This window comes from Gopherus flavomarginatus, chromosome 1 (genome assembly GCF_025201925.1).
Source record: "Gopherus flavomarginatus isolate rGopFla2 chromosome 1, rGopFla2.mat.asm, whole genome shotgun sequence".
Classification (NCBI taxonomy): Eukaryota; Metazoa; Chordata; order Testudines; family Testudinidae; genus Gopherus; species Gopherus flavomarginatus.
Window position 1 is genome coordinate 268083236 of NC_066617.1, and position 22833 is coordinate 268106068.

General features: G+C 44.2%; 1 protein-coding gene and 1 long non-coding RNA gene across 7 annotated transcripts in view; one reads left to right on the forward strand and one right to left on the reverse strand.

The window, feature by feature from the left end:
• Window positions 1-8550, reverse strand: part of LOC127050769 (uncharacterized) — a 13937-nt gene extending 5387 nt beyond the window's left edge. The window contains exon 1 of one of the 2 annotated variants that reach the window (XR_007774274.1): window positions 8472-8550. This is a non-coding gene — a long non-coding RNA (uncharacterized LOC127050769). Of the gene's footprint in view, window positions 1-2381; window positions 2525-8471 lie in introns of those variants that run through there. The other variant, XR_007774275.1, reaches the window with a different exon arrangement.
• Window positions 1-22833, forward strand: part of METTL21C (methyltransferase 21C, AARS1 lysine) — a 521155-nt gene that overhangs the window by 40252 nt on the left and 458070 nt on the right. For 3 of the 5 annotated variants that reach the window (XR_007774107.1, XM_050951278.1, XM_050951309.1), the window contains exon 1: window positions 22067-22240. The exons of the other annotated variants lie outside the window; for them this stretch is intronic. Coding sequence is in view for 1 of the 3 variants with exons in the window: in XM_050951309.1 (XP_050807266.1) it covers window positions 22204-22240 (37 nt within the window). In the remaining 2 variants the exon portion in view is untranslated. Of the gene's footprint in view, window positions 1-22066; window positions 22241-22833 lie in introns of those variants that run through there. 5 annotated transcript variants of the gene reach the window in all.

Genomic DNA, 22833 nt, shown 5'->3' on the forward strand with positions numbered 1-22833 from the left:
ATGGCATTACAGTGATTTATACCTGCAAAAAAATTGACCCAAGATGGGAAAGAAATGTTGGACAATGATAAGTAGCCATATCCTGTGAGCATAAGCTATCTAACTAAAAGACAAATAACTTTTCATGTACCATTGTCAGTGTCGTGCCCTATGACCTGCTCTGCTACTAAGGCTTATCCACTTCCTGGATCCTGCATTTGCTGCTCTTAGGGTGTTTTGTCAGTGAATGACACTTCTGTCAGTGCATGAACAGCATTGGTAGCATTCTGGACGTCCTGAAGAAAGAGAAATGTCCTCATTGATTCTGTTTAGATGTATTCTCTCCCTTCTGTAGGACTAGTCCTTGGGGTCGTTATGCTGATTTAAAATTTCTGTGTGGTCAGTACAGTTGTTACCATGGCATGTTACCTGCCACTTTCAGTTTGACATCAACATTTTCTCCCACTTATGTTGGAGGTGGAGGGGTGTCAGTCTTCCTTCTGTGCTAATTTCCTGGTATATAGTTCACGGGCTCAAGAAGCACATTAGATGTTGACATTAAAGTTTATGTCCTCTTGACTACAATTCTCTGAACTGGTGATCCTAACGAAGCAATATGATCAGTATTATGATCTTCTTCATCTTCTCCTGTTAATCAGGGTCAGTGGCTCTTATTCTTCATCTCCAAGTGTTCCTGTCTTGAGCGTCTTCCAAAATGACACCAGCCTTCTTCATGTTTTCCCTCAGCATCTCGAACCACCCTTTTCTGAGTCGTCCATGTGGGTTTTGTTGTATGACTACTACATCTTGTATTCTCTGGTCAACAAATCCCACCTCTTATCAGCTCACATGACCCAACCATCTCAGTCGATACTCCCTCAGCCTTTCTGTGGTGAGGGCTACCTGTATCATGGCTCATTCCATTTAATTAAATAGCCTATCAGCTCTTGTCTTACCTAGCATCCACCTGAGCATATTCATTTGGATCTTGTGAAGTAGCTGTTCCTCTTTCTTCCTCATTGGCCAGCATTCCAATACATATATCACAGCTGGCTAAAACTAGTTTGCTCTTTAGTTTACTTGACATATTCTTAGCCTAGAGATTTCCCATTAACTTCTCCATTTGCACCAAGCACTCTTCATGCAAATTCTAATGCCTGCATTCCCATTATAGCTCAACACTGAACACAGATATTTATATTGTTGCACAGACTGTAACTCTATGCCAGTCTAGTTTTACTGGCTTTCATTGTCCCTCTCAATAAAACATCAAATGTATACATTTTTGTTGACTAATTTGTAAACAATTTTCTTCCAATGCAGCTCTCCATTGTTCTAGATCCCTTTGAAATTCATATTTATCTTTGTAGCTCAAGATTTCATCACTGGTGAAAAGCATGCTGTCTGAAGCCTCTCACCTAATCCCCCCCCCCCCCCCCCCCCCCCCCCCGTCCAGGTGCCCATTACATTCATAAATAGGAATGGGTTTATGGCTGATCTTTGATGTATGCCTACCCTCACAGCACTATTCTAACAATGCTAAATGTGGATCCATCGTATTGCCCAGAGCTTTGTTGTTGTTCTTCAGTTCTTTGCTATTTTGTAGTGACTTTTCCACTACCTCACTTGGCTATGCATAGTAATGGTTTGAGGTGATATGCTTGAACTCACATATCAAAGACAATTGCCAAATTGCTGCAGCCCTCATCTGCCTTCACAGCTGCAGAGAAATGACAGGTCCTTGAAACATGCCTATTCTTCCACTGGGGTCTTGAGAAGTTTGGACTGTACTTTGTCTAGAACCTCACCTCTGAATGGTTCGCCAAGGCCCTACCAGGAGTACAAGACTCCGGACAACAGTTGTGAGGGTCATTGGGACACACAAGCCTCCCCACCACAACAAGGTAACAGTCCAAGGAGAGGCCTAAATGAATTATCCATGAATTATGAAACAGTATCTATTGTTACCTCTTGTGGAATACCATGGTGAACAAATAATGATTTGCAGTGTTATTACATGAGTGTTCGGGGTGCTGTGCAACAGCTTATTTAAAAAAAAGTGTGAGTAGTAGCCCACTAATCAGAGGTAACCTTTCCCATTTCATTCAATAAGATGTGTGCCAACATGGGAATTGAGAATCTTGGGTGGTTTCAGTGGTTCTTTTGCATTCTTTTCCCTGTATTAACAGATGATGTCAGATTTGGACACCTTGTCTTTGATGGCAGCATTCATATATTTGGGGCTCTTTCAATACACTACTCAGTACCCAGATGAGCACTGTGGATTGTACTTAACATTTCTAACCTCATGCTGTGACATGACACCTTGGGCTTTATAAAGAATTACATAATAATCACCAATAGACTCAAGATTCATAATCAGCTTTTATGCTTGGAGGTACCTAAGCTTGTTCGGATGGCCATCTGAGGTGAACATGAGCATCAGTATCTGTGCACGTCTCTATTATCTATTAAAGAAGCAGCATCAGCACCATCACACAGAGTGAGGAATCACAACCTCTTCTCTTTCATGGTAAGGATGGTGACTGACTGGAGCCACGAAGGGAGAAAGAAAACGGGGGAAAATAATGGGGACCTGGAGGATTCCATCAGAGCTGCAAAGCATTCCCAAAAGGAGGAAAAAAGACTGAATGTCTGCATAATTAACTGTTGCTTACAGTAATTTCTCCATAGTTCACACATTCTATTTCAAAGACTTTCACTTGGAGAAGAGACAGTGAAGTCCTTAGGACAGTTTTGCTTCTCTGAACCTATTTCCATTTTAAGGCTGTAATTTAATTACTTCTGATCTCAACTTTTATCCATCTAAGCAGCTGTAAGGATAACAGGCCCACTTTCCATAAGCTTTTAACACCATGTCGCCATTCCACAGCAGATTAAAAATAACATGGATAAAAAGAAATATCTCCACTGAAATATTCCATTATTAGTTCACATGATGCTCATGTGAGGAGGACAGCATAGTAAGAATGACAACTGAACCCAGTCTGGCTTGGGTAAACTTGTTATTTGACAACACAAAATCCTATCTCAAAAGTGTATCTGTGATGGAAGTTTTAAATTAACAGCACACATTATCAAAGACAGTGAATTTCTGATGTATTTTTGTCTTCTCAGACCAGTTTTACCAAAACCTGTGTCTCACCAATAATTATTTTACAAAACAGGCCAAATTCGGCTCTGTTAACACCCATGCAATCTCACTGACCAATCTCAGAGCAAGATGTGGTTTCATGACTGAAATGAATCCAAAGAAGAGTTAGAAGAAAATAAAAAAGCAGACTATGGTGCAAGACAGTTAGGAATAAATATTATTATAACATGGGGACGCATCAAATCACCTTTCACAAGTCCAGAATATCAAGAACAGAAAATTGCCTTCGCATTCTACTAGTTTAATTAATCCAAGTATCAATAGTTATTACAATGTAGGGAAGAGCAAAGGTTTTAATTCTAAGATTCACAGAAGCACCAGCATTAGCTGCAGAAAATCCCTTATATACTGAGCTTTTGGTAAACAAGTATACCCTTTACTGTAAGAATACTATTTTGCTTTTTATATATATTTTGCTCCAACTTGTGGAAAAGGTGAATGGGGAAGAGGGTTTGTATAAGGAGTGCATAGAGGAGATGACAGTGTAGATCCCAGACTCAGATTCCACTCCATTTTCATCTAGGGTGACCAGATGTCCTGATTTTATAGGGACAGTCCTGATTTTTGGATCTTTTTCTTATATGGTCTCCTATTACCCCTCCCCCCATCCTGATTTTTCACATTTGCTGTCCGGTCACCCTATTCTCACCCCCATGTTCTCGTCACTTTCTGTATAAGTGTCATGGAGCTATCAATCTTCAGTGCACGGTTAGCTCAGGGGATCATCTAGTCCAACCCCCTGCTCAAAGCAGGACCAATTCCCAACTAAATTATTCCAGCCAGGGCTTTGTCAAGCCTGACCTTAAAAACCAATGAGGAAGGAGATTCCATCACCTCCCTAGGTAACCCATTCCAGTGCTTCACCATCCTCCTAATGAAAAAGTTTTTCCTAATATCCAACCTAAACCTCCCCCACTGCAACTTGATACCATTACTCTTTGTTCTGTCATCTGGTACCATGAGAACAGTCTAGATACATCCTCTTTAGAACCTCCTTTCAGGTAGTTGAAAACAGCTATCAAATCCCCCCTCATTCTTCTCTTCTGCAGACTAACCAATCCTAGTTCCCTCAGCCTCTCCTCATAAGTCATGTGCCCCAGTTCCCTAATCATTTTTGTTGCCCTCCGCTGGACTCTTTCCAATTTTTCCACATTCTTCTTGTAGTGTGGGGCCCAAAACTGAACATAGGATTAGATATAGGATTATGAAATGGCAGCACTATGACATGCCATTCCAGCCTTATGGGGTATTCCACAGAAGAACATAGGATTTTCCCTGTCAGACTGAGGTACTAACAATGTGCCTGAAAAAGGGATTGCCTTTGATGGGCAGGAGCAGGAGCGTGATCCATTCAAAGTCTCCATCCTACAAAACTAGCATAGAATTAGGAAACTTTTAGGCATTGCTCACAGGATTTTAACTGCAGTATGCCTGTTTTGTTTGTTCATCCCTGGTGTAAATATGACATTGCAACATCTGGCTGATGAAGGGTCAAAAAAAACAAAAACAAAGAACAAACAAACAAAAACATTGCAAGTAACTTTACAGTTACTTTCAGAAGTCCACTGCAAGAGTGCAATGCAGTCTTGTCTCCGCAAAGCTAACCTCCAACTAGACTTAGATTATTCATTAGCATGTGCTCCTTACTGTGTTCCTTTTCCTTCATCAGGCAACTGAGATATATTGTCCTATTTCCTGGATATGATTCAAGGAGAAAAAACTCTTTGGGGTAGAGAGCAAAGGAGCGATATTCCACCTATCGGAGATCTTACTGGTGGAGATGGGCAATCAGAGTCTAAGGGCAGGTGTACACTTAAAACACTGCATTGGCACAGCTGCACCAGCTCTTCAGTGAAGAACTACTAAACTGATAGGAGAGCGTCCCCCCTTGATGTCGTTAATCTGCCTCCACGAGAGCTGATCACTAAAGTCAACGGGAGAAGCCCTCCCACCAACAGAGCGCTGTCTACACCAGCAGTTAGATCGGTATAACTGTGTCACTCAGGGGTGTGGATTTTTCACACTCCAAACAACATAGTTCTACCGATGTAAGTATATAGAGTAAACCTGGCTTAACACTGTCCACGTTCAGATCTAAAATAAGGCCTTCCCATGATTAGTGGCATCCCATGCCAATCTGACCTGCATACAGTGATCAAAAGGAGACAGATTATTGCCTTTTTGGACATGGTCAGTGCTATTTTAATTACAGCCACGGTGCTGAGATACCTCAGAAATACCTGTAGTAAAGAGATAACCGCTCTTGAGCTGAATAGTGCACTAATATGTTTAAACAAAAAAAACAACATGAATATAACTTTTGTAAAAAATCTGGCACTGCATCAGTGAGAACTTTGGCTATTTCTTCCATTTAAATATAATCCCGCTTGAGCCAGAACATAATTTCCTTGGTCGCTAGATCAGATCTAGACGGCCTTTGCTGATGCACTGAATATGCAAAGTAAATGACTCATCTATGTTAGCTGAACTGAAGATAATTGTTCAGAATTTACGCAAAGTAGAGCAATTCTTCCCATTAGTTTTAGGAAATGACTGCTATGACACTCTGATTATTATGTTAATAGAAGTGGACAGAACTGGGCCCTTACTGTTTTTTCCACACTGAATAGTCTCAAATAGTCAACGAATAGTCTCAAAGGCCATGTCTACATCTAAAATTTTGCAGCGCTGGTTGTTACAGCTGTATTAGTACAGCTGTATAGGGCCAGCGCTGCAGAGTGGCCACACTTACAGCAACCAGCGCTGCAAGTGGTGTTAGATGTGGCCACACTGCAGCGCTGTTGGGCGGCTTCAAGGGGTTTCGGGGAACGCGAGAGCAAACCGGGGAAGGAGACCAGCTTCGCCGCGGTTTGCTCTCGCGTTCCGCGAACCACCCTGCAAACCGCAGGGAAGGAGACCTGCTTGCTCGGGTTCGGGGAACGCGAGAGCAAACCGGGAAAGGAGACCAGCTTCGCCGCGGTTTGCTCTCGCGTTCCGCGAACCACCCTGCAAACCGCAGGGAAGGAGACCTGCTTGCTCGGGTTCGGGGAACGCGAGAGCAAACCGGGAAAGGAGACCAGCTTCGCCGCGGTTTGCTCTCGCGTTCCGCGAACCACCGTGCAAACCGCAGGGAAGGAGACCTGCTTGTTCGGGGAACGCGAGAGCAAACCGCGGCGAAGCTGGTCTCCTTCCCCGGTTTGCTCTCGCGTTCCCGGAACCACCCTGCAAACCGCAGGGAAGGAGACCTGCTTGCTCGGGGTTTGGGGAACGCGAGAGCAAGCCGGGGAAGGAGACCAGCTTGATTACCAGAGGCTTCCTCAGGTATGCTGGGATACCTGCTTATTCCACGGAGGTCAAGAAAAGCGCTGGTAAGTGTCTATACTTGATTACCAGCGCTGGATCACCAGCGCTGGATCCTCTACACCCGAGACAAAACGGGAGTACGGCCAGCGCTGCAAACAGGGAGTTGCAGCGCTGGTGGTGCCCTGCAGATGTGTACACCTCCTAAGTTGCAGCGCTGTAACTCCCTCACCAGCGCTGCAACTTTCTGATGTAGACAAGCCCAAAGACACTCCTGGTTGCAACAACAGGGAAATTAATTTCCTCCTATCCCCATCTTTGTTATTTCCAAGCCCTCTGAAATGCCTTTTTTCCCCACTGATAGTAAGACACTGGATACCTCTCAGTTAGCTCAGACAGACTATTACAGTATTGCCAATCCTTGCAACTTTATCATGAATCTTGCAATATTGGGTGAGATTCTTAAAGCCCCCAGTGCTGGGGGCAGGTGATAACAGAAGAGTCTCTGCTTTCATTTTTGTATAAAAAAAGTAAGTTTCTAGACATCATGATTTCAGGGAGGACCTTGAAAACATGATTGAAGTGAAGCCTAATGGCTCAGAAACGCACGAGCAAATAAAAAGAATTCAAACTATATCGGTTTTTAGCTTAAAAATCATGGGATTTTTAAGATTTTTTGAGGCCTGACTCCAGTGATGAGCTGCTAAAATCTTAACAACCGGTTCTCTATAAAAAGTTCTGATTTAAGGGATGTGCCACAGTATGTATTTTTTGCACCAATAGGGTTACCATACATCTGTATTTTCACGGGAGGAATTTTTAAAATTTACCACGTAGATAGCAATTTAAGAACCTAAAAGCCTGACATCTCTGGGAAAATACAGATGTATGTTAACCCTACCTGAAGTTCTTTTTTAAAAAGATGGGCCTGAACTAGAAATGAGCTCCATTTCACATGTGTGTGTCCCCGCCACTCCCTTGGGGTGTGCTAGGGTGACCAGATGTCCCAATTTTATAGGGACAGTCTCAATTTTTGGGTCTTTTTCTTTATAGGCTCCTATTACCCCTCACTCTGTCCTGATTTTTCACACTTGCTGTCTGGTCACCCTAGGGTGTGCACGTGTGGTGCCCAGCTGCTCCCTGCCCCCCTCATTGAAGCAGGTGTGCAGGGTTACTGCCCTGAGAACTGCAGGGCACCAGTGGACATGGGGCTTGCTGCAGACAGGGGCGTGGGGCAGGGCTAGCTGGAGGCAGGGAGTGTGACACGGGCTGGCTGCAACAGGGGCTGGCTGCGGGCAGGTGGTGCAGACAGGCTGTGGCAGGGAAAGGGGCGGTGGCAGGTGGCAGGGGGTGGGCAGGAGCTGTGGGCAGGGGGGTGGCAGGGGCTGCAGGCAGGGGGGGTGGCTGTGGGCAGGGGGTGGCAGGGAGGGTGCAGGGGCTGTGGCAGGAGCTGTGGGCAGGGGCGGTGACGAGGTGGCGGGTGGCAGGTGGCATGGGATGGGCAGGAGCTGTGGGCAGAGGGTGGCAGGGGCTGTGGGCAGGGGGGTGGGCAGGGAAGGTCGCAGGCCTTGTGAGCGGGGGCAGGGGATGTGGCGAGGGGCAGCAGAGGCGGTGGGCGGGGGCGGGGCAGGGGATGTGGCGGGGGGCAGGGGTTGGCAGAGGCGGTGGGCGGGGGCAGGGGTGGTGGGGGTGGGCAGCAGGGGCGATGGACGGGGGCAGGGGATGTGGCAGTGGGCAGGGGGGCAGGGGATGTGGCAGGGGTTGGCAGGGGCGGTGCAGACAGGGGCTGGCTGTGGCGGGGGGCAGGGGATGTGGCGGGGGGGCAGGGGCGGGGGGCAGGTGTTGGCAGAGGCGGTGGGCGGGGGCAGGGGCGGTGGGGGTGGGCAGCAGGGGCGATGGGCGGGGCAGGCGGTGCAGACAGGGGCTGGCTGTGGCGGGGGCAGGGGATGTGGCGGTGGGCAGCAGGAGCGGGGGCAGGGAGCTGGGGGCTGGCTGTGGCGGGGGGGCAGGTACTCACACGGGGAGAGTGGCTGGGAGCAGCAGGACGCAGCCAGGAACCCACCTGGCAGCAGCGGGACCCTGAGGGCCAGAGGTCCATGGAGCAGCAGCAGTAACAGGGCCAGGAGGCAGCCCACATGGCTCGCTCAGCGCAGCGCAGCGCAGCGCCCCCCCGCGGCCGGGAGGAGGAATGACATGCTTCCCGGCCAGAGCCCATCAAAGCTTCCCTGGCAGCGAAGCCAGTTTACAAGCGGTTCTAAAACCGCTTCTAAATTTAACAACTGGTTCCTGCGAACCGGTGCAAACCGGCTCCAGCTCACCCCTGCCTGACTCATGGCTTTTGAATGATTGTGGCTGGCAATACTGATACTAGTCATTCTTAATAAAGGGTAAATTATGTCTATCGATCAGATAAAACTCAGAATAAGGATAAGGATATCACCCTTTCTGTCATACTTCCAAAATGGCGAGTGAATTATGGCATGGAAAAACACACCGTATTGTGATCACCAAATGAGTTCCAACAGCCCTTCCTGCACAAAACAGCAAGGACATGGCTCATAGAAACTCTTGTAGCACATTTCAGTGTGGGTCCAAGAACAGGAAGAGAAATAACCACATACCACAAACTAGCCAGCATAACAGTACACAGTGTCCTTAGGAAAGTGTACAAATAATTCTCCAGTCAAGCAGTTCCCTAATGCAGTACTACCAGATCGGATCACTTCTTTAAATATGTTCAAATGCCTGAACAAGTCAATACATTGGATGCTTTTTCTCCCAGCCTAGCTGCGCAGATGAAGACAGACAACTCAGTGCTGCTGTATATAGGGTGACCAGATGTCCCGATTTTATAGCGACAGTCCTGATTTTTGGGTCCTTTTCGTATATAAGCTCCTATTACCACCCACTCCCTGTCCTAATTTTTCACATTTGCTGTCTGGTCACCCTAACTGTATATCAGAGTTCACAAACCATCCACACCATAATTATAGCACAGAGAAGGACAAGAGAAAGAGGCAAAAGATGACTCAGAACACCAGGTATAATTTAGATATTGCTATTGTTGTAATGCTGGATTACCCAATATTTATACCAGGTGCTGTTATTACTGTCGTACATTTAGCTTGATAACTTGTTATACTGAGTGATAAACTACTCCTCTGAGAAACGTGTCCTGTAATGTTACCCAGTTGTTCAATGAGAAAACTTTACCAAAAAAAGTTTGCTTTTCTCTTTTAACAGATAGGGCTAGAATCATTAAAGAGAACAGGTAGATATTTGACTTTCAGAGTTTAGCGGGTAGGTAGTACTTCTGAATTTAGATACTTATCCTAATTTTAGCCGACAGTTCTAGAGAATGAGCCCATTTGCAGATAACAGCATAATTATTTATAAACTCTTTCCCTGCAAATGTAAATGGGTTATTCTGCAATAAGTAAATGGGGATGTCATTTATTAAAGATGTAAAATAGCTGCTAGTAATATATCCGAGGTGTGGGGGGATTTGGGTTTTACTCCCAATAGGTTATCGAAAAGTCCTGAAAGGAACTTGCACAACTGTTACCTCCCCAACAGCTCGTAGCAGCAGAAGCTGCTCTCTGTGTGAAATAACTCCTCTGTACTGTCTGTAGAACATTGCTTTAGGTAACCTATCCTATCAGTGACTGCCCATTGCCAGGGGACAGGCATAGCATCTGGGCTGGATGTGTGGCGGTGAGGAGGTAGGAAATCAGAAACATAAGAACAGCCATACTGCATCAGACCAAAGGTCCATTTAGCCCAGTATCCTGTCTTCTGACAATGACCAATGCCAGGTGCCCCACAGGGAATGAACAGAACAGGTAATCATCAAGTGATCCATCCCGTCGCCCTTTCCCAGCTTCTGGCAAATAGAGGCTAGGGACACCATCCTTGTCCATCCTGGCTAATAGCCATTGATGGACCTATCGCTAAGGCTATGTTTTGGTCATGGAAGTCACGGAATCTGTGAATTCCGCAGACCTCTGTGACTTCAGCCCGAAGAGGCTGGGAGAAGCAGAGTATCCCCACCACCAGTGGTGGCCAGGAGCTGCATGGAGTGGCAGGGGCCCCAGAGCTCCCCAGTCTCCATGCGTGCAGGGATCCCCTGCAGCTCCCCAACCACCATGAGCAGGTTCAGAGGAATCCCAGGAGCTCCCTGAAGCACATGGCAGGGGAACCTCTGCAGCTCCCCAGCTGCCGCTGGTGGGGAGGGATCCTCTGCATTTTCCCAGCTGCTGCTTAGTGGCAGAGGCCGCAGCTCCCAGCCACAGCAGGGCAGGGTGCTGGACCTTCCTCCCTCCCTTTTGTTATGGATATTTTTAGTAAAAGTCAGGGACAGGTCACCACTTCCTTGAATTTTTGTTTATTGCCCGTGACTTGACCCTGACTTTTACTAAAAATATCCATGACAAAATCGTAGCCTTATTTACTGTCCATGAATTTATCTATTTCTTTTTTGAACTCTGTTATAGTCTTGGCCTTCACAACTTTGAAAAAATACTTCCTTTTATTTGTTTTAAACCTGCTGCCTGTTAATTTCATTTGGTGACCCCTAGTTCTTGTGTTATGTGAAGGAGTAAATAACACTTCCTTATTCATTTTCACCACACCAGTCATGATTTTATAGACCTCGATCATATCCTCCCCTTAGTCTCTTTTCCAAGCTGAAAACAGCTTCCCTTGATGTTCGAATCCCATAGGGAAAGTTCTTCCACTAGCTGACTGAATGTCATCAAACCAGACAGGAAAGAATTTTAATTGGGCCCAGTACAGAATTTGGCAGGCTCTCCCTGACAGACAGTCCCATTCCTGTCTGCAATGGATTCAGACATATTGAAGAGTCACTACTCCAGGGGACGCCCGGGGGGGGGGCAAGTGGGGCAATTTGTCCCAGACCCTGGGCCCCTCAGAGGCCCCCACGACAGTTTTTTGGGGCCCTTGGAGCGGGGTCCTTCACTTGCTCTGGGGGCCCTGGAAAGCTCTCCCGGGGCCTGGGCCCCCGGAGCTGCTTCTGCTCCCAGTCTTCACCAGCGGGGGGTCCTTCTGCTCCGGAGCGGACGACCCGGCTACACTTTGGCGGTGGGGCCCAATTCAGCGGCAATTCGGTGGCGGGGGGCCCTTCCGTTCCAGGACCCGCCGCCAAAGTACCCTAAAGACCAGCAGCAGGCCCCCCAGCCCCGCTGCCGAATTACTGCCAAAGACCCGACTGCACTTCGGCTGTGGGTCCTGCTTTGGCAGTAATTCGGCGGCGGGGTGTCCCCACCATGGGTCTTCGGGGCACTTCAGCGGCAGGTCCCGGAGTGGAAGGACCCCCCGCCACCGATTTACCGCTGAAGTAGGGGCCCCCTCGCCGCCAAAAACCCCAGACCCCCGGAATCCTCTGGGTGGCCCTGACTATTCCTCCCTAGAATTATGCTCATGGGCAGTCCTAGTCTCTCTACTCCTCACTAGCTGTGAAGAAAACACTTGCAAGAGTTCAGCCCTGCCTGGGGCAGTGGCAGCAAATAGTTCCAAGTTTGAGTTGTGGCACAAAGGAGGTGGGGAGCCCATGTATATAACCTGACTTCCTTTTGGGCATAACAACTCCCAGAGACTTTGGTCTTCTGTGCCAGACCGATCCTTCCCCTGGAATTGGGCAGTTTGCTGCTAAACCAGAATCTTTGGCCTTACAGAGCAAGTGTGGCTTGAAAGGCCACATATTTTGGACTAGACTCGGCTGCTGTGAGATGGAACAGAACCGTTCTCACAGCTATGGAAATCAACTTTCAAAGTGAGCTGCCTCAACGACGCTCTCCATTTTAGTGGGTTTGTTTTGCCTCCCCACTGTGCAGCCTCCAGTGTTTAGTCTATTGGTCAGATTCCAAATGTTGTTTTACTCTTTTTGCTTTAAAATCTTTTTTGCTGGCCCCTCTCCACTCTAGTATTGGAGATTTTTTACTAACACCTTTGACAGTTTTAATGAAATGCTTAGAATTCCCTCCCTTCCCCCACCTTCTGTCTGACACTGAAGTGCACCTCACCACGTCAGTGAAGTTCTGCACACTGCATGGCTAGAGAAGTCTGCTTGAAGATCCTATTGTTGACAGAGCACTGAATCAGTCTGATCTCTGAACTCTGGACGATTTGAACTAAACCTCTGCCATTACCCTATTTAGGTTGGGGCTGTCTGATTCGCAGATGGATGCATAGGAGTAAAACATTCACTGCACCCAGAATTGACTGAAAGGTAATGAAGCAATCATTTTGGGGGGAGGGGAGTGGCTTTAAGTAACAGGGTTAAAGAGTCATCCAAAAATATTTTTTCTGACTCACCCCACACAAGCTGCCAGGCAAATCTGACAGCTTTACGTATCACTGATATTTTCCAGATAATGTAATTCTGTTTTGTCTGGACCATTTTCAGCACATTATACACAAGCTGCATAACTGGGATTGTGCACAAACCACATAACCAAGGTTTGCCAAGATCCCATCAAAACTCTTCGGACAGCTCTCCTGCAATTTCTCTCTCATCACTTCTACAGAATATCTCACACAGAAACCAAACATTCTGATGCTGATATGAAACTAGGTAAACATGTTTAGATTTAAGTGACACATACTAAGAAACCTCCCTCCCCTCCAGAACAGGTCGGTTTTACTGTGTGCCCAAAAAGTCAAATTTGTGCTAAATCATGCCAAAGGGGGAGCAAATTCTGAACTCAGAGGCACCTTCTGGAAGGCACTTGCCAGCAGCTCCCTTTCTAGTAAACCAAGAGATCTCAAGCACCTCTGCTAATTGCCCAGGGGAGAGAGGTGATCTCTCAAGCATGCAAGAACTAAAATGTTCTTCAGCTCAACCCAACTGGCAACCAGTGCAGATCCGGGAGCATCGGAGTAATCTGTATATGGCAAAATAGGACACTTACCATAGGAGCTGCCAAGTTCTGCTTCGGCTTGTTTGTGGGTAGATATAAGGTGTAGCCCCATCTTGATCATGGTAGCAAGTTCTGCATCTGAAAAGAATGGTCCTAGGCAGACATAGATGGAAAAAAGTCATCAAGGGCATTGCTACTATAGGCAAATAGCTAGGACCAAATAGGCGTCACCTTGCAATTCAGACAAATTCAGACTGGAAATAAGATAATTTTTTATCAGTGAGGGTAATTAACCATTGGAACAATTTACCAAGGATTATGATGAATTGTCCATCATTAGCAATTTTTAAATCTAATTTGATTTTTTTCCTCCCTAAAAGATATGCCAGGGGTCGGCAACTTCTGGCACATGGTTCGTCAGGGTAAGCACATCCCTCGCCCGTGCCGCTTCTCGCCACCCCCCTTGGCCTGGGACGGTGAACCGCGGCCAGTGGGATCCATGGTCGTCAAAACCTGCCAACGCGGCAGGTAAACAAACTGGCCCGGCCTGCCAGGGTGCTTATCCTGGTGAGCCGCGTGCCAGAGGTTGCCGACCCCTGAGATATGCTCTAGTTCAAACAGGAATTATTTTTTGGCATGTGTTATTCAGCAGGTCATAATGGTCCCTTCTGGCCTTGGAATTTATGAACCAAAAATCTGTTTTTTTGCAACCAAATTTATGATACTGTAGATTTTGATACATTTAGATAACACTGTTCATAACACCAAAAGTACAATAATACAAGATTTAAAAATACACACTGCTCTAATTTTCCAGATAACAGTCCAGAAAATCCCAGCTATATTGTGCTAATGGTATTAATCAAGCCCCATATTTAAAGCAGTACACTGGGATTTAAGTTCCAAACAGGCCATGGACAATACTTACTGTACAACATAAAATGCACGTGCTGCTTATATGATGAGGATAGGACAAGAAGCAATGGTCTTAAATTGCAGCAAGGGTGGTTTAGGTTGGACATTAGGAAAAACTTCCTAACTGTCAGGGAGGTTGTGGAATCTCCATCATTGGAGATTTTTAAGAGCAGGTTAGACAAACACCTGTCAGGGATGATCTAGATAATACTTAGTCCTGCCATGAGTGCAGGGGACTGGACTAGATGACCTCTCAAGGTCTTTTCTAGTCCTATGATTCTATGTACATATACAGTGCCAAATATGGGCTGGGCCCATTGAAAAAGTTGGCACAACACTCATTGACTTCAGTGGGGCAGGATTTCATCCACAATCTATGCTGAGGAGTTCACACTTCACTCTCATAATAATGGCAGATTTGGGACCTAATCCTACAGATGCTTCAAGAGCAGAATGCCCACCAGAATTTTGTTGCAGAGTGGTTGTTGGATTTGAATTTGAATAAAATGAGCTTCAGTAAGGCCACATATTTTAGAAAGAATTTGTTTTGAAGGTATCTAACACTTTAGAAGCGACTCTTCCATCAGATGCTTTTTAATAAGTTACATCTAATGATAGAAGTCGGATGCTTTTTCAGACTAAGCACTTAAAAAATTCTCCAAGCAATTAAGTTTTTCCAGCAGAGGTTAAAGATGATCAAAACTTGTGCGATGCGCTTCTGCAGTGACCTTTCAAAGATGTTTCAGTTATTGTTATTTTTTAATAATAAATAAAGCTTGGCTCGACATAGCCAAAAAAAGGCATGACAGGTACCTCAGTTGTGCATTATCAACTATATTTTGCATCCCTTACTACTCACCTCTTGGATAATCCCTTACCACAGCAAAAAACTCTGACCTCAGAGCTTTGACTGAGTGAGAATTGCAGAATTTAGTCCTAAGTGAACATTAACTTTTATTGAAAATATTTTACTGAATATCCTAATAAAAAAGCTATTTAAAATAACTACTCCAATCTTCATCCCAATGTGGCATGAACTGTAGATCAAATTAGTTAATTGATGAATGGAGTGATCCTTGAAGATTTAGAATAGTTTCCTTCATCTCCATACATCATAACTGGTCTCATATATAATGAGGTAAGATAATAAAATTTCCAGTTCAGTAAATTAACCTTAGTTTTATAATAGGCTCTGCAGTGTTAGTTCAGGATCTTTTCCTGTGCCATAAGGGAAAAATTAGCAGATTTCAAGTCCTTTTTAAAATAACCAGCTGGGAAATTAAACTGGTAAAAAATGTAAGGTACCGTAATACAATACCCTAGGGCAGGATAAAGAACACCTTATGTTGAGTTCAGACTCTGCCCAAATCTAACTACGTTCACACCTACAAATAAAACTCAGCTGTTTGTTAAGGTATTTCCCCAAGAAGCAGTATCTCCACCCAGGACAAGCCTATGATGGCAAAGTTGGTGGCAAGGAGGAAGCACCAAGGGGAGAATGGAGAAGAAACAGTGAAAATAACTATAAAGAAACCCATGCACATTCCAAGTAGGAAGGGGGAAAGACTAAGAACAAAACAAATCAACCCAAATATAATCCCTTGAACAGAATAGCTGCAGGTTTTGAAAAGTTAATCACACACAAAAATCTTGAGCTATCCAGGTTCTGCATTTTAATCATTTACAGAAGAAACCAAAATGTGTGGTATTATAACAAACTAATAGATTTCAGCTGCTAACTGTGTGTCCATTTCCTTTGATAATAACATGAGGACAAAATATCAAGTTCCACAGGTGATCTAAAAATTCTAAGTCAAAAGAATTTAAGTTCACATGAAGTCAAGCATCCACAATGTGTGTGTATCAGCAGCTTAGGATGCCTCAAATTCACTGACTCACACCCACATGCTAACATGTATCTTGTCCCCTTTGCACTTACACATCATCTCTGAATTTGGCCCACAGAGCGTGTACGTGAATGTAAAGTGGTCCAACCTGGGGTGATTCATATGCTGAGGGGCCAACAGGAGGAGTTTGTGCTGGAACCAGATGCACTCAGTGGTGTGAGGAGTGAGGAAATGAACAGAGTAAAAAAAAAATCGGTCTCATTTTATAATACACAGTATTTGTTTCAATAATGCCTCTGGGATCTCTGCCAAATACACTTGAATATAGGTCTTGCTCAAAACCCAAAAGCCATATTCTGGCTCAGTCCCCATTGCTCTGATGTTCTGGGTGGCACAAAACTGTCTCTCTCAGGCATGGAGGTGTTACTGGGTGGGAGCACACTAAAAGAAAAGCAGAGCCAGAGTGCACTGCACGCTAGCCAGCCCCAGCTGTTCGAGCACTCCCTAGGAACCACTCTCCTCAGCATGATTTAGAGCAGCCTAAGCCACAGAACATTTGAGGCTCATGGGAGTAGAAAGGTAGGCTAGAACTAACTTCTCTACAACACTGGTTTCTGCCCTGAACAGAGGTGATCTAGCCCTAGTTTCCCAAACAACATCCATGTTAGACGCTAAAAGCCTGCAGTGTTTTTATTCCAAATCAAACACTGTACAGTCATTAAATACACAACAAACGGTTAATGAAACACAGCAGCTGATGATGAGGCATGCTAAAGAGCTCCTACCAGAAGCACAAAGACTGAAATATTTATCAGCTTGCTCTCTTCATTTGCTCAACATCTTGGGGCCCTGTGCACTACAGTAATACAAATAATGATAAAGAAACATTTAAAGCAATTGCTTATTTGTTCCCACTCCACTGTACTCCCTCGTTGGATAGCACAGCACTGTATTTCATGTACTGATTAGAGCAAGCCTGATTACATTAACATGACATGGCAACATTAAACAATTAAACAAGACTAAAATGGAAGCAATTTTTAAAGATTGATGGCTGTCTTGGAAATGTTTTTTACTCCGCACACTCTCAGATGGGAGGGAAAACCTCTTTGGATATAAATCTAACCAAGCAATTAATCTGTGCACTCTATTAATTTTCCATGGCTCAGCCTGAAGGTAATTCTTGGCTATTTTATTACATCAAAAAAGCACAGTAAATATCAATTGTCATTTATAAGAGCTCTGTTAGAGATTATCCCGCAACAACAGTAGGAAGGTTTCTTGTAGGGGTATCCTGGTGTTCAGTCTCAAATCTCTGCCTGGCTGCTTAGATTTACATAGAAGAGCCAATGTTGTTCTATATAGACAAGACTGATGATTGGTTATTTATGTAAAATATGGCATAAGCCAAGTTCCCAAAGCACTTTATTCCTGTGACATGTATTTTATTACTTAACATACAAAAATACTTGCAGATTGGATGACTCAGGATGCTAGCATCGGATGTAGACCCTTTCAGCTCTAGGTCCAGGTTTCAGCCTAAGACACTCATACTGAAACTGTACCCACATGGACCTCCATCGAAGTCAAATTAGCAACACTGATGGGCTGCCAAAGAAACCACATCTGTGCTTCTCACCAAGGAGATCATCTGTTATGAGGAGGAGATTGAGTTGGAGTGGGGGAAAAGGCCTCCAGGAAGAACAATAAATTTTCCATTTTAAAAGAAATATAAATGTCACGTTTGGGTTGTATGGCATACCTCCATATGCCACGCTGGCAGCTCTCGGAGCCACTCACCATCCTGCTCCACCTCCAGTGCTGCCACTGGCCAATCAGAGCCAGCAATGCATATACTTAAGCTTGGCAGAATTCAATTTTTTTTTTTTTTCAATAATTTCAACAACGAACAATGTTTATTTTTAAGCATGTTCCCCTCCCCCCCAATTTTTATCAATTTAAATTTTCCCAATTGTGGAAATTATGGGAGGGTTGAGACAATTATACAATGGCAGTAGATGTTGAGTTTCAAAAAGTTAAAGCTTTATAACTGTGAAAACACAAACTGTCGGCATTGGATGTCAAAATATACAAAGCAAATAGCTGTAAATCAAACGGTAATAAGTTCACAAGTGGCATTTTTTCTACTTTGCCTACTGGCAAATTTCAATCAGTGCACACACAGTGAAATCGACATCTTCCAACCCTACGGATATTCAGTGTTGCTGTCAATGGGGCATGACAACCTTGGCTCAGGCAACTGCTTTACCAGCAGAGGGAGCATGTGACAGAGTCACTTGTGCAGGTGTTAATAAGAGTGTGGCCAAGCATCTGCTGTTGTAGCGGAGGAGTACCTGCTGCTCTGGGGCACCACACTACCTTTTGCAGTTAGGGAGGAAAAGCAGTTGCCCACGAAAGGAGAGGACCAACACATCCCCGCAGCAACCAAGGAGAGGACAGTCTACTCCAGAGCAGGAGATCTGACACTTTCTCTCCTCATTTATCCAAGAGGGGACCCAAGACCTCCAGCAAACCAGCAGGGGAAGAGAGAGCACCTTGCCACACCCAGTGTTTGCACCCTTGACTTCCATGCAGGGAAGAAGACCCGCGGTGCAGGCATTCACCCCTGGGTAGAGGGCAAACATGGGCCACCATCATTGCCATCCCTGGCAGGTTTCAACTGGGGGCTACCCTGACTTGCTGTCTGATCTATAATGGGTGAAATGTGCCCCTGTTCTACTCTGGGACTACATTTTGAGATGTGGCCCATCACTGTGACATCTGCTCTTGGGCATACTGGCAGGCACAGAGTTTAGGAGAATCTTGCCACCTATTTCCCCTCCCCCCCCAATTTGACCTCTGTACAAATGGAACAGTACTCTAGAGCATCCACCATTATTTGGGTCTGTGTGTAGCAAGAGCTGGGAAATTTGTTGGAATATTTAACAAATTTGCCTCAACTGTTTCCAAGCTGTTGTTTTGCTTTCCACAGTCTAGCAAATGAGTTTACACACAGGAATATTCACAGAAAAAACACTGAATATTTGTAGAATATAATGCTGAGATCATAACTGCAAATCCTTGCCCAGGCAGCCTGATTTTAAGAATTACACTCAGAGAACTGAAATTCAGTTGATGAGTGAACTCCAACCTTCTCCAGAGGGCCTAGGAATAAGGGATATGGCACCATTTAAGCCTTGCTTAAGTGGGACTTGGGCTGGCCCTCTGCCTAAGGGTGAATTTCATCCCAGTGAAATGACATGTCCAGTCAGAAGAACTCAGCTACTGAGCTATTTGGAGAGAAGTGCTTGTGGGTGGGCTACAGAACAAGAATTACTTGCCGGAAGTATGAGGCAAATACATTTGAACAATGACTAAATTTGAGAAGATCACAACCACTTCACCAAAAAAGAAGCCAAATTTGAATAAACTTGTAATTCATTTTTCACTCAGTTCTTACATTGGTTGTGCTGCTCACACACATGGATTGATTCAGCTCAGCTCATTTTATTTTCTTAATCATAGGCTAGGTAAGTCACGTACAGCACCAAGCACATTGTTGGAATTTAAATGGTGAATAGTATTAACAAGTACTAGGAGTTACAGTAATCACCTCCCCCAACTCCACTTAATGCCTTTCTTTTAAGCTACAAAGCCATAAGCAGCTTCGAATCGGCCTGCTTTCCTAATGCATAACCCCCCAACTGAGATTGGCTGGAGTGCCACCTTTGTAAATAATAGGGGGCTTGTTACAGAAAACCCCTTAATGTTGGAATTTACAGTAGTAACACCTATGACAGATGGCCTGTCCTTTTGCTGATGCAGGAATGTTCCCCAAAACATTACCTTGTGATTTCATGTACTTGAATATAACCCCGAATGTATGAGCGTCCACCCCTTCCCTTCAGAGGCAATCCTAGGCATCCAGATACCATATCGATGGGCTGAGCCTACAAATCTGAACAAAATTCCAGTCTAACAGATCTCTCCGTTTCCTGTTTTAAAAATCATTTTAAAAAGAAACAGCATTTAAGTCTGAGAATGACTAGTCCAGCAGTGAGCCTGCCATAGTCTGCTCTCTAGTTATGACAACTGAAGTGGCTCTGGAACAGCTTATTTGTGACATGACCAAACTTACCTAAAGTCAGGTGGTCTGTACATAGTTTGGATAAAGATGCAGCAGCTTTTAACATAGACAGTGGAAACTTGATCAATATATTGATGTTTTAATATCTGCTCCCAAGTGTCTTAGAAATAGTCCATACAGCCTCCTCTTAAATGTATACTGCTCTTTGTATACGCTTTTTTGAGAGAGAAATCTTTTAATATCACAGCTGATATACTTATGCAGTGTAGGTGCAGGTTATTAGAGAGACAATGTGGGTGAGGTAATATCTTTTATTTGACTAGCTTTTGTGGGTGAGAGAGACAAGCTTTCCAGCCACATAGAGCTCTTCTTCTGATCTGGCCACTTTACTTTGAACGGTCCCTTACAATATGTTCTAACTACTTATGCTTAACAGTCTGTTCCAGCTTGCATCTTGCTGTGATACATGGAGTACCTTTCCTGGACCTGAATAGGAGCTCGTGTAGCTCAGAGCTTGTCTCTCTAATCAACAGAAGTGGTCCAATAAAAGATTTTACCTCACCTGCCTTGTCTCTCCATTGATATACTTAATATTTGGTGTCAAGTATCAGAGGGTAGCCGTGTTAGTCTGGATCTGTAAAAGCAGCAAAGACTCCTGTGGCACCTTATAGACTAACAGACGTTTTGGAGCATGAGTGAAATGCATGATAAGTTAAAAAAAGGGATGGAGATAAAGGAAGAAGAGGGATATATTCTTTTCTGTCCAAATTCTTTAAAGGAGCAGTACCAAATGGTCTCAAAATGTTGCTACACATTGAGATGTGAAAGTTTATACACTGGAGTTTAACTTTTTAGGTCTACATTTGCTACACATTGAGATGTGAATGTTTATACATTGGAGTTTAACTTTTTAGGTCTACATTTCCTATCTTTTAGAGTGACAGCCGGGTTAGTCTGTATCAGAAAAACAACGAGGAGTCTTCCATGCAGCTGATGAAGTGGGTTTTATCCCACAAAAGCTTATGCTCAAATAAATGTGTTAGTCTCTAAGGTGCCACAAGGACTCTTCTTTGTTTCCTACCTTTGTTATCCCTCTGATTTCAAAAGCATCCAGATCATAACTGCACTCTTTAATACTGTCGTGAATTTGGAGGAAAAAAAATCCTTAAAGTTACTTTTATAAAGTGTTGTTTGGTCCCTGTTCAATTTTTAGAAGGGTCTTTTCAACAGTGAAACTGGCAGTATATGTGGAGTACTCACATTCTCAAAGTAAACAGAAGGCAATATCTATTTTTGCTAATTTCCTTCATGTATAGTCATCTTAAGGGTAGATTGTAACTAGAGTAGGTGCTAGGTCAGACTAATGTGGTTTTCAACTTTGCACTGTCCTTTCAATAGAGAATTATACACATCCTACAGCATCTATAGGCTAGTTAAAGGAGTCTGCCAGAAAGCTGTCATTCTGTCGATAGGGCTGCCAGATTCCCTCAACCCTTCACCTCCTCGCTCCCCAAAACAGTGGGGGGTAAGCCCTACAACTCCCCCAGCTATAGTATCTTCTCAGAGGGGCCGTAAGACTTAACCATTTCCAGGATCATCTTCTGCCATGTGACCTTCTCTCTCTTTGTTTGGTCTGCTGCCAAATGGCTGCACATGTTATTTGTGTACCAGATAGACCATGTTAGGTTGTTTGGGTCAGGACAGCTGCAGACAATGTTGTTAAGACTTGGAATAGTTTCAAACTTCTAAAAATTAAAAACCATAAGAAAGGCATTGGCAGAATTTGACGAGATTGATTCAGTTTTTGACGTGTGTACATTTTAGTAACTCCCAAAGTTGATAGTGGTTTTTATTTTGTTCTGCAAATGTGAAAAAATTTAGTGTGACCCAGTAAGTTCTCGGAGTGCTGTTTGGTAATGCTACCTTAAATAGACTGCACTCCTACTGGCTGGACTTTGTGAACAGAGAATTAATCCTCCCAGGTGCATGCCTGTATAAAAACCTTTAGGGTGGTCTGAGAAGATGCACAGGAAACTTCAAACTCACTCTGCTAAAGAAGGTAATGATACAACTATTCTTCAACTAACATTGTTTGGAATGTACCTAATGCTCCTATGATAGCAACTAACAAGGAATGTGTTACATTTATTTATCTAATGCCTTTTTAAATTTGGAATTGTCTGACGTTATCATTGGTCAGAGGAATTAAGTTTACTGAATTACTGAGAAATGTAGCATTGTTTCAATGAGATCATTGCATCAGTAATGATGGCAAGTTATTTTCCAGCTATGTTTTCCCCCCCCCAATATACTCAAGTATCCACCAGGAGGTCTAGCATAAAAGTAAAGTCTTCCAGGATTTATTAGGGACTAGATTTCTCTAAGAACATTATTTATTATTTAATGCAAGAGAACTTGATTTAATTGCATGGGCATTTAACAACAAACGTTCTTAACCGTGTTTGGTATGTGAAGTCCTAACAGAAAGAGCTACATTTTCAAGGAATAATATATAAAAATCCAACTGCACTTCTGCAAGTGCAACTGGAAGTGGCTTTTGACTGATGAAATACAGTCCTAAAACATGCTAGCATACCGATTCATGCACAAAAGCTTCAGACTAAAAAAAAAAAAAAAATCTGGGAAGGGTTG